The sequence below is a fragment of the Lactuca serriola genome, chromosome 1, assembly GCF_051521515.1.
Source record: "Lactuca serriola cultivar US96UC23 chromosome 1, Lser_US96UC23_V15, whole genome shotgun sequence".
NCBI classification, from domain to species: domain Eukaryota; kingdom Viridiplantae; phylum Streptophyta; class Magnoliopsida; order Asterales; family Asteraceae; genus Lactuca; species Lactuca serriola.
The window spans coordinates 69,832,038-69,845,643 of NC_136408.1; the positions used below are offsets into that span (position 1 = coordinate 69,832,038).

The window sequence follows — 13,606 nt, forward strand, 5'->3', positions numbered from 1 at the left end:
GTACTTTCTAGAATAAATGATTTTTAGCATCATACTAAATGAAATAAGGTTCTTTTAAGCAACGTACTTTCTAGAATAATGTTTTTAGCAACAAGCTTTATGAAAATAAGGTTGTTTTAGCAACGTGCTTTCTAGAATAATGTTTTTTAGCATCATACTTAATGAAATAAGGATCTTTTAAGCAACATACTTTATGGAATAATGTTTTTTTAGCAACAGACTTAACAGAATAAGGTTCTTTTAGCAACGTACTTGATGAAATAATGTTTTTTTAGCAACATATTTTATGAAATAAGATTGTTTTTAGCATATTTAATGAATATTCGTTTTTAGCAACATACTCTATGAAATAAGGTTCTTATAGCAACACACTTTCCAAATGCACATAAAGGACCAAAATAACCCTTTAAATGCTGGAAATGACATAAATATCTACTTTAAATGTAGAAAATGATAGGAAAAATCGCTTAAATGCATAAATAATATAAATAACCCTTTAAATGTGAAAAATAACAGTAAATTCGTGTATAATTTAGAAAAGAAACATTTTTCATATTCACAAATCCTTGGCTACTTGTTATTAATAAAGGAAATTTGGCTACTTCTTGGGATATGACTTAAGGTACACATTTACAGAATTAAAATTACAGCCAAATAAAATTAAAAGGAATGAAATCTGTTGAAATTAGATATGTCTCACTTGACTATTAATGTAGCATAATGTATCCCGTCTATGTTAGTTTCTTATCATTTCTCCTCTTCATGCTCTTTGCCACATTCTTTCAATGAATTCCCTATATGTAAAAGATGAAAGTCTTACGATTCAAAACATTCATAAAAAAAATTTAAAGAAGAAATAGGCATCAATGTCGATAGAACAAAAATTACACACACCTTATTAGCATAGAGTCATCAACCCAACATGACTACTATTAAAGACTCGGTTAATACAAATTTCGACAAACCTACAATCCCCAATTAGCTAAAAACATTATTTGGGCTAATAAGAGGCATTTTGATATTGTTCTTACCTTATAAGAAAAGGATGAAAATATTAACCCTAAATAATTAAATAGCATAATCATAATGAATTTACTTGAACACCGAAAATCAATTATTGAGATTTTAAAACAACATATTGGTCTACACACACCTCCAAACACTAAAACTTAATTATGATGATCAAATTCAAAAGACCGAGATGAAGAAAAAAGCATACCATTTGAGAGGTTGTAGGTGGCAAATTGCAAGACGGTGTTCTTTCAATGAGACTTTAAATAGTTTCACAATCAATTTATGTAGAGGTTGTGGTTGAGGGTTCTAATTATTTTTTATGAACATGACTTCTTGATGTGATTTTGTTGAAGAAACTCTCCTACGTTCTTAATATGCTTTGTATATTGTTCTAATGATGAAAAAAAACACAATTAGACCACTTTGAATTCCCTCATGGAAAAACAAATTGATGTCCTAACTAAACAACCATGTTTTGGGGCAAGAAGCAAATAAAGTAATAAGCCAATGAAATACTTGTGAAAAGAGTTTTATGCTTGAAGAATCCCACCACCCAAATTTTAAAAAACAGAAATTAACTAAATTCTATAAATAAATAGAAAGTACATTGTTATTTAAAAACAAAAAATAGAAAACGCATTGCTATTAAAAACAGAAAAATAGAAAGTACTTCATTTCTTTAACTTCACAAACCTTACAATTTGAACCTTTAAAATCAATTTTGATCTTATCCGAATTGGACATGATTCGCTATATATCAAGCATAATACTAATAAGACCTAACGAGGAAGAAGTGTGTGTCCTGAAAGCTAAAGCATAATGAAACAATGAAGATAAATGTTCTTTGGAATTGACATTAAGGACAGTGATAAACATTTTTGTCAAATCTTATATTTTGTAATAAAAGAGTAACAATTATCCAAACATAACTTCATAACGGTTAGATGTAGTTTGTTACATGTTTAACTTGCAGCAATAAAACTTAGTTTCAAGTTGGTAGCGATTAACATTTGGTAATATTGATATGCTAATCTTTCCGGCACAAAAACTTGGTTCATGTTGGTATGGATTAACATCACTAGAATTAGTAAGTATAGCTGGATTATATAAGGAATTAATTAAGTAAAGTATTATATTCACTCAAAGAAACTTGGTTTTTGGTTTCTTTGCACGATGTTTCCGGGTTTTTTTTTAATATCTAAAAAGAGCAAAGGTTTTTGGTTTTCTAAAATTTATAAAATTTAACAACTCATAAATCCATAAAAACAACATTTATACCGCATAAATTGTCCACATCAAACCGCACCGTACAACACATTTTTAAATTTTCATGGTGCGCTTTACGATTTTGAAAAAATAAAAAACTGAAATTGCATATACGGTGTGGTTTTGACTTTAAACCACATCGTGAATACCCTTACTAAATGGTATGATGATTGTTAGGAAATGCGTATACAAACGTTAGGAAGTTATTTTTTCATAATATGTCACCAAATAGCCTACTCTGAAGCTAAAAAATTATACCTTTCCGACATCCAAATTGGGAGGGATTTAATATGTTCATGGATGACTCTTGTTAAAAATTAAAAAATTAAAAAACCACAATGAAAAAAATCAGCTCAAATGGGTTTTGGATGGACATATTACATTCTAAATTTGAATGTGAGAAAGTCATACTTTTTAGATTCAAATAGACTATTTGCTGAAAAATATTAAAAGAAAAAAATACATATTTTTTTTCATAAGTTTTGTATACGAACTCTGTTTAAGCTTAATTTTTTTTTCATTGTGCTTTTTATAAGAAGGGGCATCCATGGTAATATTACGATCATAATTTGAATGTCTGCAAATCATATTTTTTTAGCTCAAAAAATTTTATTCAGTAAAATAACTATGAAAAAAAAAGTTTTATAACTTTTGCATTTTAACTTTATAACAAATCATTATACCATTTGGATTCTCACAAAAATCTTAGAACAATTAAAAAAAAAACACTTTTACACTCCCTAGCTTTTTACGGGTATTGACCTATAAAAGTCTCAAAATAATAATAATAATAATTCCAAGTTACTTAGATCAATAGATATGTACTTACAAAAATTGTGATCATTTTATGTAGTTTTTATTTTACTAAAAAACCTAAAAAGAAAAGACTATTATGATCGTATTTTAAAATTAGTGATAATAAATTAAGAAAGTAACCATGTAAAATAAGTTTTAGGAAATACCTGTGAAAGTAGTGATCATGATAGGGTTACTTATTCTATGTTTAAGATTGGGAGAAGTATGGACCGTGACATCCAACTGGAAAACCATTTATAGGAAAATAAACATTTCACACTCACAAATCGGACAGCGAAATATGCACTAGATCTCTCCCGCAGATCCCAATTCCTAACGCCAAATTCTTCGGATCTTCGATATGGCGTCATCACGGCGTCTCCGGGACCTCCAATCGCAGCCAGGAAACAAGACCTGCGTCGATTGCTCACAGAAGAACCCTCAGTGGGCCTCTGTATCCTATGGTATCTTCATGTGCTTAGAGTGCTCCGGCAAGCACCGGGGTCTCGGTGTTCATATCTCCTTTGTCCGATCTGTCACCATGGACTCATGGTCTGAGATCCAACTCCGAAAAATGGAGTCCGGCGGCAACGAGAAACTCAATAGCTTCTTCTCGAAGTATGGGATTCCGAAAGAGACGGATATTGTGTCGAAGTATAATACCAACGCTGCTTCGGTTTACAGGGACAGGATCCAAGCCCTAGCTGAAGGCAAATCCTGGCAGGACCCACCGATTGTGAAGGAAAGCTCGATTAAAAACGGTGGTAGTAAGAAGCCTCCGTTGTCGGCGGGGAGTGGCGGAAGGGGTGGAAATAGTGGAGGTTGGGACAGTGATTGGGGGGATAGTAGCTTTGATGAAAGAGGATTCGGATCTCCGGATAACATGCGAAAGAATCAGAGCGTTGGAGATTTTAGAACCGGTGGTAGTGGCGGTGGGATGCCGGCTAGGTCAAAATCTACCGATGATATGTACACGCGGTCGCAATTGGAGGCATCTGCGGCGGGAAAAGAGGGATTTTTTGCGAAGAAGATGGCAGAGAACGAGTCGCGACCTGAGGGATTGCCTCCGTCTAAAGGCGGCAAGTATGTCGGATTTGGATCATCTCCTAATCCGATCCCACGGCCCAACGCACAAGGGGATGTTCTTTCTTCCGTTACTCAGGTACACGTACACCTTACTATTCTTCATCACTGAATTGAAAATTCTTATCTTGTGTCAGATTCTTATGTATACAATCACAATTATACTTAATATGTGATTCAGGGACTTGGTAAGTTATCCATTGTTGCTGCTTCTGCTGCTAGTGTTGTTCAAGCTGGCACAAAGGAGCTCACAACCAAGGTCTGTTGATATACATCTTTTTGTATATATGAAACAGTTCAATACAGTTTATTTACACTTTTTCTCAACAGGTCAGAGATGGGGGCTATGATTACAAAGTGAATGAAACAGTGAATGTTGTGACTGCAAAAACAACAGAAATTGGACAAAAGACATGGGGAATCATGAAAGGTGTCATGGCATTTGCTTCACAGAAGGTTGAAGAGCTCACCACAGAAAATCCCAGCTGGCAAAGAAATGAAACACAGGGAAATGGGTTTTATCAGGAGTTTGGACAGGAACACAAAGGGTTGAATTCTAATGGAACTTCCAATTCCATTCCATCGTCTGCCGGAATCAGCGATTCCGTTGGCTCATCTGGCAGAAATTCCAACTCTTGGGATGATTGGGATACAGATGGCAATAGGAAGCATGTGTCCACCACACCAACTGCAACTAATGATGATGACTGGGCTGGATGGGATGACCATGACCCTAAAGATGATGGGTATGACAGTTTCTACAAGACCCCATCTTCTGAGGGTAAAACTGGAAAATCAGATGGAAATTGGTCTGGGGCAGGTTTTCTTTAAGGTTAGTGTATCTTTCAACCTTAAATTCGTTTTGAAAAATTTTCTTTATATTTAAGAGGTTATTGTGCTGGTTTTGTGGTTAAGAAAAATGTATATACTATATATTATATATTGTGTACAATTGTCAACAAAGATGGGCTAATTGCCCAACTAAAAGAGAACCAAAGTTATTTGTTTGTGTGTTGAAATTTAAACTTCATTTGTGACTTTGTATCTGTACTTCTGATGTTTACATTAACAATACACCATTTGTTAGTATAAGATTCCATTAGAGCTCTAATATTTCGCCAAAATTATTGATGTTCTATAAATGTTACTTTTGATATCCATGATTCTTGAATCTTGACAAAATTGAATCGTGTTTCTTTAATATTAGATAAAATATTAGACAATGAACCGATAAATATGGAATGCACCTTTGACCAATTTATGGGGCGTTTTGTTTGCAGAATGTCTTGGAAGGAATGGAATCTATCAAAGGAATTGTAATCCCTCATGCTTTTGGTTGGGAGGAAATGAAATGAAATTCAATAACTAAAAATGAATAATCATTTTTTTAAAATTTTCAAATATAACTAAAATTTATTTTTATTTATTTCAATATATATAGTCGGTGTATTTTGGTCTTTTAATAAAAAAAGGAAGAATGTAATTGAATTCCATCCAACTACCACAAGGAATGGTGAAATCCATCAAGCTTGGAATTCGATGGAATAGAATTCATGCTACTTGGCAAGCAAACACACCATGGAATGGAATCTTGAATTCCAATTCTGTAGGATTCCAAACCAAACACACATCATATTGTACGACAGCATTAATATATTACATTTATGCCTTACTATTATTAGACCAAATGTTGGTCAAACATGGTTCTCTCTTGGTCTTCTTTAGCTTGTTCATGTTTCTGGACCACTAGAACAGAAGATGCAATTTCCTGACCACCGGATAATGCTAGCAAGTCCCCTATAACTCCCAATTCCAGTGACCTTTCAGCTTCCCGTTCAAGGATTCCGGCAACCATGGTTGCCGGAAACCTCCCTCTGCCTACAATCACAAGCCCAAACTCTTCATTCTTCCCTATTGCAAGTAGCTCCTCCATCATGTTGTGAGTTGACTTCTCAACATATTCGGCTTCCCCATCCCACCGCCTTATGAACTCTTCTAACAACCTCTCATCCAGTTCCTGTTAGATGAATATTTTACATTAATTCGTTGAGCAAGTTAAAAGGGTAAATCCGTCTTTTTTACCTTCTCGATATCTACATCTTCGGGATGTGTATTATCTTTGCCTTTCATTACGAACCTAATTAAGGACACCTTTGTATCAGGCAGTGCAGCCAGCCTGCCGCCCAACTCAACCGCTTCTCGATCATCCGGACCGCCCACAAACACCACACAAACCCTTTTCCGGTCACAGTCAACCCCAAAGCCACCACGATCCACCATCAACGCCACCGTGCACGGCGCGTGCATAAGAACACTCCTGTTAACAACTTCCCAACAGTGTCCCGTCTCTCCTTCCTGACATGGTCTATGTATGGGTAAAATGATGATCGTAGCCTTCTTCCTCTCCGCCACATGGCATATATCCTCATGCATTGTTGCCAACGCTGAGATGGCGGTTGACTTCCGCACCTTGACTTTATTTGACTTTGACCCAACCTCAGATCCTTTATTACCCGTGAAGCACGGGACACCGTTTTTACGGACCCGATGCACCATGGCTATTGACGAGGACATTTCGGTCAGTTCAATTAGATGTAGGATGTAGAGCTTTAGGGTTGAGTAGGTGTTGGGGGATTGGATTAAGTTGATTAGATTGGTCATTGAGGGTGAGATTTGTGGGCCATGGACACAGGCGATTACCCGAAGGTTGGATTGTAGGGTTTGTGAATGGTGAGATGATGATTCGCTAAGTGACCGGTGGTGGACCGTGGCGGTGATGTTACGGGCCGGTTTGTATGCCGCCATCACTAGTGGTGTTGTCATGAATGTTGTAACAAGTGCCATCATTACTAGGATTGCAAACATTTCGTCGTTGAGTACCTGTTCAAAAGGATAGGATATTAGAAATCGGTTTTATTTTAGGTTTCAAGAGTAACATTGTAAAAACCAAACCTTCTTCTCCTTGCCAATGTTGAGAACAATAAGTTCAACCAAACCTTTGGTATTCATCAATAACCCCAAAGCGAACGATTCCCTCATCGGAATCATGCATGCCATTCCCATCAAAAACGTCCCAAGAATCTTTCCGGTGCAAGCGGTGGTAATCACCACCGCTAGCAACCCCCACGCCTTCACACCTTCTATCTTATTCACATCGGTTTTCAGTCCACTTGAAGCAAAGTACAATGGTAACAAAAGCCCACAAACAAAATCTTCAATCCTCCTAATCAACCTCCCGGAAAATTCCCCGTTCTTCGGAATCATTAATCCGAAAACAAATGCACCAAATATCGAATGAATTCCGATAAAATCTGTCATGAATCCTGATAACATAACCCCTGCTAGAGTCAAACATATGTACCCTTCTTCAACTTTACCATGGTTAGAACACCGGCTAGCCACCCAGTTCATAGTCGGCCGGATTACAACAACCATAAAGATGACAAATCCAGCACCGGATATCAACACCCAAAGTGACGCCAATGGGTTCTGGTGGCTCCCGCTAGCGAGTGCCACTGCGAGAGCCAATAGAACCCAGGCGGCAATATCGTTAAATGCCGCCGCCGCCATGGCCGTCTCGCCTACCGGAGTTGTCAACAATTTGAGCTCGGCTAGTATTCGAGCAAGCACTGGGAAAGCAGTGATGGAGAGGGAAACTCCCATAAACAAAAAGCATTGGGTGTATCCAACTCTATCGGCTCCGGAAATGGCTTTCCGGAGTAGGAATGTGATTCCGATTCCGAACAAGAACGGTAATAAGATTCCGGCTGTGGCGATTACTAACGCTTTCTTTCCACTCCGACGAATGGAAGTGAGATCGAGTTCAAGGCCTACGAGAAAGAGGAAGAACAAAAGACCGAGACTTGCTACTGTTTCGAGGATCGGAGTGCTCCATGAGGGGAAAATCCATAGCATAAATTCATGGTTCTTTCCTAAAGCCGATGGCCCTAGAAGAATTCCACCCTGAAAAGTTTCAAAATGATGCATAATTATCCATTTCAAAATGATGCATAATTATCAAGATAATCGATCTAAATATATGTAGGTAAGGCATGTATGAATTAACAGATATTTTAAGTGGATGCGTATTCGCGTATTGCTAATACAATCGGTTGCAAGTATGCAAAGATTGTATCACAAATACATTGTACAAAATAACTATAATCATACCTAGAGGCTAGAGATGCACAAAAAATGGCCCCCTATGTCGTTATAACCAGACCTGGGTCAAAGAAAATGGTCATTCATAACCGGTTAGGCGGTTATGGGCCACGGGCCTTTTTAACTGTTTCTTTTACATAATATACATAACAGAATGACCAAGAAAATTGGCCTTGCTAGCTAATAAAGCTATTTTAAAATAATAAAATTGCCACCAGCCTTAAGAGGGACTAGGGGTAGGGGTGAGCAAACCGGTTTTTTTTTCAAACCGAACCGGTTCAGAAAACCGGTTCGGTTCCGATTCGTGAATAGTAAAACCGGTTCAACCTTAAACCGGTTCCATCATTATTAAACTCGAACCTATCTAAACCGGTTACACCGATTCTGTACCGGTTCAATCGGTTCTAAACCGGTTTGATCGGTTTGACTACCGGTTCTAAACCGGTTCACGGTTATTAAACCGGTTTCAATGTCTAAAATCTCGAACAGGTTCAAACCGGCGGTTCGGTTCTTGAATCGGTTCGGTTCATAGTGGACCGGTTCATGGTGAACCGGTTTACTGGTTCAGTGACCGGTTCGGATCCTGAACCGGTTTTTTTTGTGCAAGCCTAACTAGGGGTGGTATTAGGTTGGGTTGGGTCGTTAAGTAAATAGGTTGAGAATTCCTAACACAACCCAACCATTTTAGTAAATTAGTTGAAATCGGGTTCACTTGTTTATTGTTTTTTCCAACACAACCTATTTACTAAACAGGTTAAAATCGGGTTGACCCGTTTTAATTTTTCCAAAAAACTTTTTAAAAATCAAATAATCCAACAAATAAAATTACATACAATTTAAAAGATATAATACTTGTTCAAGTTTCTAAAATACAACAATAAACTTATAGGCCCTAACACAAACATAAATCAAGTGTTTATAACCATAAAATATTATAAATGTTTTATTTTTAAATTTTATACAACTTGACTATCACTTTTACCAACTTGACTTCTATTGTTTTTGATAAATAAAAAATCATCAAAATAAATAATTAACTAAATAATAATAATACAAAAAATGTTTAAAAATTTTAAACGGATTAGGAGGTTATAAATTTCAACATTAATCCAACCTATTTAATTAAACGGGTTTAAAATCTCAACTCAACCTACTATTTATTGAGTTGGGTTCGGGTTGGATTGACGAGTTTGGGTTGGGATTTCTATCCTTAAGAGGGATTTTTTAAAGTGGTATAACCCGATAGACTACCAGACCGGTTTTCAGACTAGTATATGTTTTTCTTTATTGGTTATATGACGTCTAAATCAATCAAACGATTACTATGAAGCTTTAGTTTACTAGTGTGATTTATACCAATCATGGGCGGAGCTTTATCATGGTGAGGGGGGCTCCCCCCCCCCCCCTAATTTTTTTTTGTTACAAATAGCCTCCTATACTGTCATTTTATACATATTAGACTAAAAAATATAAAATTTTCGCGGTGGCCGCCCTGCTCACCAATTTATATACATATTACATTTCCAGCCCCAAATCATATGTGTTGAAGCTCCGCCCTGATACCAATACGAGCATCTTTCATCACAAAATAACTATATCCAAACCATTAAAAAAGCCATGAATTCGTTATATTTTGAAAGACACTATTAAAGAAAACTTCGTTAATTTTAGCAGTAAATTAGCAAAAATACTCAAATTCGTAAATATTTTGAAAAACACAAAAAATAAAATAAATAATATGAGATTTCATACTTTTGTTGAAATGACTAAGGTGCATGTATTTTAAAGTTTAGATTGTGAGTTCAAAATCAAAACGTTTTTTTAATAAGCTTAAAAGAAATAAATAACATTTAGTTGCTTTTGTTATGTTTCGATCCTACGGTATAGGCATTAGAAATCATGCACCTTATCGATTTCAACCACATCTTCTTGTTTTTTCTATTAAACATATTTATCGTCCTCAAGTTGTTCGATTCCGAGTTTTTAAGTTTAGTTGTAATTTTCTTTAAATGCGCGTTATTGTTTACTCAGGAAAATATATAACCTTGCGAAATATTAGCATATTTCAGTATTTGCTAATCTACGTCTAAAAATATAGACATTTTTTGGTAATAAAGTGCAGTTTGTGTTTATTAAAGCAACCTAATTTGAGGCCCATACTAATTCACAGGTTTTTTTAATGATTTGGATTGTCATTTTGTGAAAAAAAAATATCTATATATATATATATATATATATATATAAACATGTGGGTATCCACCTGAAACCATCATTTATATGATATTTTAGTGAATAACAAGAAACTAACATTAATATTATTAGTTAAAAGACATTTCCGTAAATTATTACTAGTTAAACAAACATTTCCACAAATTCAAAAATCTCAATAGGACATTTTACAAAATACAAAAAATAATAATAATAACAACTTATATTAAAGCAACCTAATTGGAGACCCATATATGATCATTTTAATGAATAACATTAAAGTAACACTAATATTATTAGTTAAACAAACATTTCCACGATTCAAAAAAATCTCAATAGGACATTTTACATTAAAAAAAAAAGATGTATATATATTGGTTAACTAAATGTTTTCTTTTTTGTAGTGGTGATCTAGTTTTTTTTTTTTTTTTTTTTTTTTTTTTTTTTTTTTTTTTTTTTTTTTGTGGAGAAAAACTTACAAGTATCTCTGCAATTACTTTAGGTTGTCGGAGAGGTTTGAGGAAGAAGGCGAGCAATCTACTGATAAAGATAATTACTGTAGTTTGGATTATCAACAATGGAAATGCATAGTGAAAAGGATTATCTCCTTGCCACACTCCATCCGATGATGTCTTAACCGATGTTATGTTCAACGCCATTTTTGTATGCATGTGATTTTTTAGTTTATGAGGAAGAGTACAAATGCGCATATATATAGAACGTGATGTGCTAATTGTGGTTTGAAGGTGGTTTGCCTTTTGGGTATTCTCGTTTTCTTTATTAAGAATACTCATACTCATGTGTATAGACATACATGTATAAGAATTAACCACGTAATCTCATATTCTCACATAGATATATTAATAACCAGACATAAAGATTCATGTCTAAACATTATTACGTACCTATATTTCAAAAATGAACATACATGGTTTTTTAATTAGGTCCTATAATGGTGTTGTATTGAATATGGCCCACATGCATATGCATAGACTTTGATTGATATGAGATGAGATATTATAAACTGCTTGATTCAATTAAACACGTCTTTGTTAGACTAAAATATACCATTTATGAAATTTGTAATACCATCCAATGTGGATCATCAATTAAACAACGTCGATTAGTACTAACAGTTGTGAAAACGGTCTATACTTGCACATATTGTTTTTCTTTTATTTACTTTTCATGTCCTTGTATAAACTTTTAATTTAACATTATCCTTCTTTTATTTAAAAAAAAATTCTGATTCTCCATTTAAAGAAATTCAGATTAGTCAAAAGTTTATGGGAATAACCGAATAAACAACCAATATTTTAGACAAAGTAACAATAGCAATAGAATTTTGTTTAATATTTACATGATTCTATTCTTATTTTTGTAGATCGTTTAGGAATACAATGAAATAAGGGAATATTTTGATGTTAATTCCCACTTAGGAAAAACATTAGAAAGTGTAGCTTGAGAAGGATTAGACATGAGATATTATTCACAATATAATATTATGCTTTTTCCGAAAAAAAAATTATGTTCCATTTTATGTATATTGATACAAAATTTTAAATAACTATCGTATAAGTGTCTATTGGCAAAATGGTGTAACATCTACATAAAAATGATGTACATAGTTAAATCTTTTTAAGGTAAAAACATGACGGGTTGAATTGTCAGCATTTTTGTTCAGAGTTGATCTTAAAGATTTAAATATCCTCAAATGCTATGAACAAGCAAGAAAAAAATGTCATTATCATTATTATTAGTTTTTATTTTTAAATAAATATATATACATATACTATAATTAAAACAATTGGGCCCAAAAAATATGATGTCAGTTGTCCACTTTGTCCCTCCCTCTCTTCAAGCCCTCGTGTTTATGTCTACTCCGTGTATTTTATAAATAATAAATGTCCTTTTAAAAGGAATTTTATTATCGTCTATTTATTAAATATGATTATATTTGGTATATCGGCAAATGATCATAGGATGTGCTAAAATAAACCTTAATGATAGAAGATGTATTAGTGGATGGGCATGGCCCCATATTTACACTTACATACCCATATTCTAAGGATTTATTCAAGATTTGCTTTTAGAAATATGATAATTTCCAATTTTAATGATATATTATGTGTATTTGTTTATTATTTACACAAACATTTTTCGAAAAGTCTTTCTACCCCTCGTATCTATTTCATTTTTGATATATTTCCTTTTAACTTTTTGTTAAAATTTAATAATTAATGAAACATTGTATCAAAATTTATCTATCGGGGTCCATTACATTTTATTTAGACATCGAGTTGCATACTTTGATGTTATATATATATATATATATATATATATATATATATATATATATATATATGTGTGTGTGTGTGTGTGTGTATGGGGGGGGGGACCGTCTTTGATCCAAACCCTTTATAAAATTTAAAAACATGAGTGTCCCACTTTAATAACCCTTACAGTTTTAAATAATCAAATTCATACTTAATCAATGAATACATGACTCATTACATTTTACATGATGTGAAATAACTTAACTCTTAAGTTCAAATGCAACGTATTTGTATCTAAGTTTTCTCTGTTAATGGTTATAATTTATGAATATCAAGAACTCTAAGGAGGCCCTACTATTATCGAAAATAACAAGGGATTAGGGTCTACATACCTCTTGATTATTATAGTAAATAATCCATATAATTCCTTTCTTCAATTGCCTTGGAAAGCAAGCAACAAAATTTTGATGTCTTTAATGATTTGTACCTAAACCCTAGCAATTAGAACACTTGTGGAAAGAGGAGAGGGAGTTTGAATTTCGGTTATTCCTTTGGTAGAAGTGACGGACGAAAATGAGGAGCCAAGAGGCTTTATTTATAGCTAATACAAATAGCCTTGGAAACCATAATTTGAATATTATATTGATATTTCAAATTAGGTAATTATCCAACTCCTAATTATCCTTAAGAAATATTCCAGAAACCCTACTTTATCACCTCAAAACTGTCCAAAGTTTGAGAAGGTTATGGAATACCTTCTTTTTCAACTATTAAACAATTACAGTTTAAGTTTTTGCACTTTT

At 34.0% G+C, this 13,606-nt stretch overlaps 2 protein-coding genes across 3 annotated transcripts; one reads left to right on the forward strand and one right to left on the reverse strand.

The window, feature by feature from the left end:
• The first annotated feature begins 3,307 nt into the window (after window positions 1-3,307).
• Window positions 3,308-5,590, forward strand: LOC145091279 (putative ADP-ribosylation factor GTPase-activating protein AGD6). The gene is made up of 4 exons (XM_079028957.1): window positions 3,308-4,237; window positions 4,340-4,417; window positions 4,489-4,990; window positions 5,439-5,590. The coding sequence occupies exons 1-3, from the start codon at window positions 3,437-3,439 to the stop codon at window positions 4,987-4,989; spliced, it is 1,380 nt and encodes a 459-aa protein (XP_078885083.1). The 5' UTR covers window positions 3,308-3,436; the 3' UTR covers window position 4,990; window positions 5,439-5,590.
• A 79-nt stretch (window positions 5,591-5,669) lies between these two features.
• LOC145091253 (cation/H(+) antiporter 20-like) lies at window positions 5,670-11,225 on the reverse strand. Of its 2 annotated transcripts, none has more exons than XM_079028955.1 (4): window positions 11,007-11,225; window positions 7,111-8,121; window positions 6,241-7,038; window positions 5,670-6,175 (listed from the first exon to the last, which is right to left on the reverse strand). In XM_079028955.1, exons 1-4 carry the CDS (start codon window positions 11,196-11,198, stop codon window positions 5,837-5,839), a joined length of 2,340 nt encoding a protein of 779 aa, XP_078885081.1. In that variant the 5' UTR covers window positions 11,199-11,225; the 3' UTR covers window positions 5,670-5,836. The 2 variants fall into 2 exon arrangements, with proteins under 2 accessions (XP_078885081.1, XP_078885082.1); XM_079028956.1 differs by lacking the exon at window positions 11,007-11,225 and adding an exon at window positions 8,329-9,180.
• Window positions 11,226-13,606: the final 2,381 nt, after the last annotated feature.

Excerpts from the sequence above, each read along its gene's own strand:
- LOC145091253 (XM_079028955.1), bottom strand. The coding sequence starts at position 11,198 with ATGCATACAAAAATGGCGTTGAACATAACATCGGTTAAGACATCATCG. Across the intron at positions 8,122-11,006 it reads AAGTAATTGCAGAGATACTT|GGTGGAATTCTTCTAGGGCC; the intron begins GTAAGTTTTTCT and ends GAAACTTTTCAG. Across the intron at positions 7,039-7,110 it reads ACATTGGCAAGGAGAAGAAG|GTACTCAACGACGAAATGTT; the intron begins GTTTGGTTTTTA and ends CCTTTTGAACAG.
- LOC145091279 (XM_079028957.1), top strand. The coding sequence starts at position 3,437 with ATGGCGTCATCACGGCGTCTCCGGGACCTCCAATCGCAGCCAGGAAAC. Across the intron at positions 4,238-4,339 it reads TTCTTTCTTCCGTTACTCAG|GGACTTGGTAAGTTATCCAT; the intron begins GTACACGTACAC and ends TATGTGATTCAG. Across the intron at positions 4,418-4,488 it reads CAAAGGAGCTCACAACCAAG|GTCAGAGATGGGGGCTATGA; the intron begins GTCTGTTGATAT and ends TTTTCTCAACAG.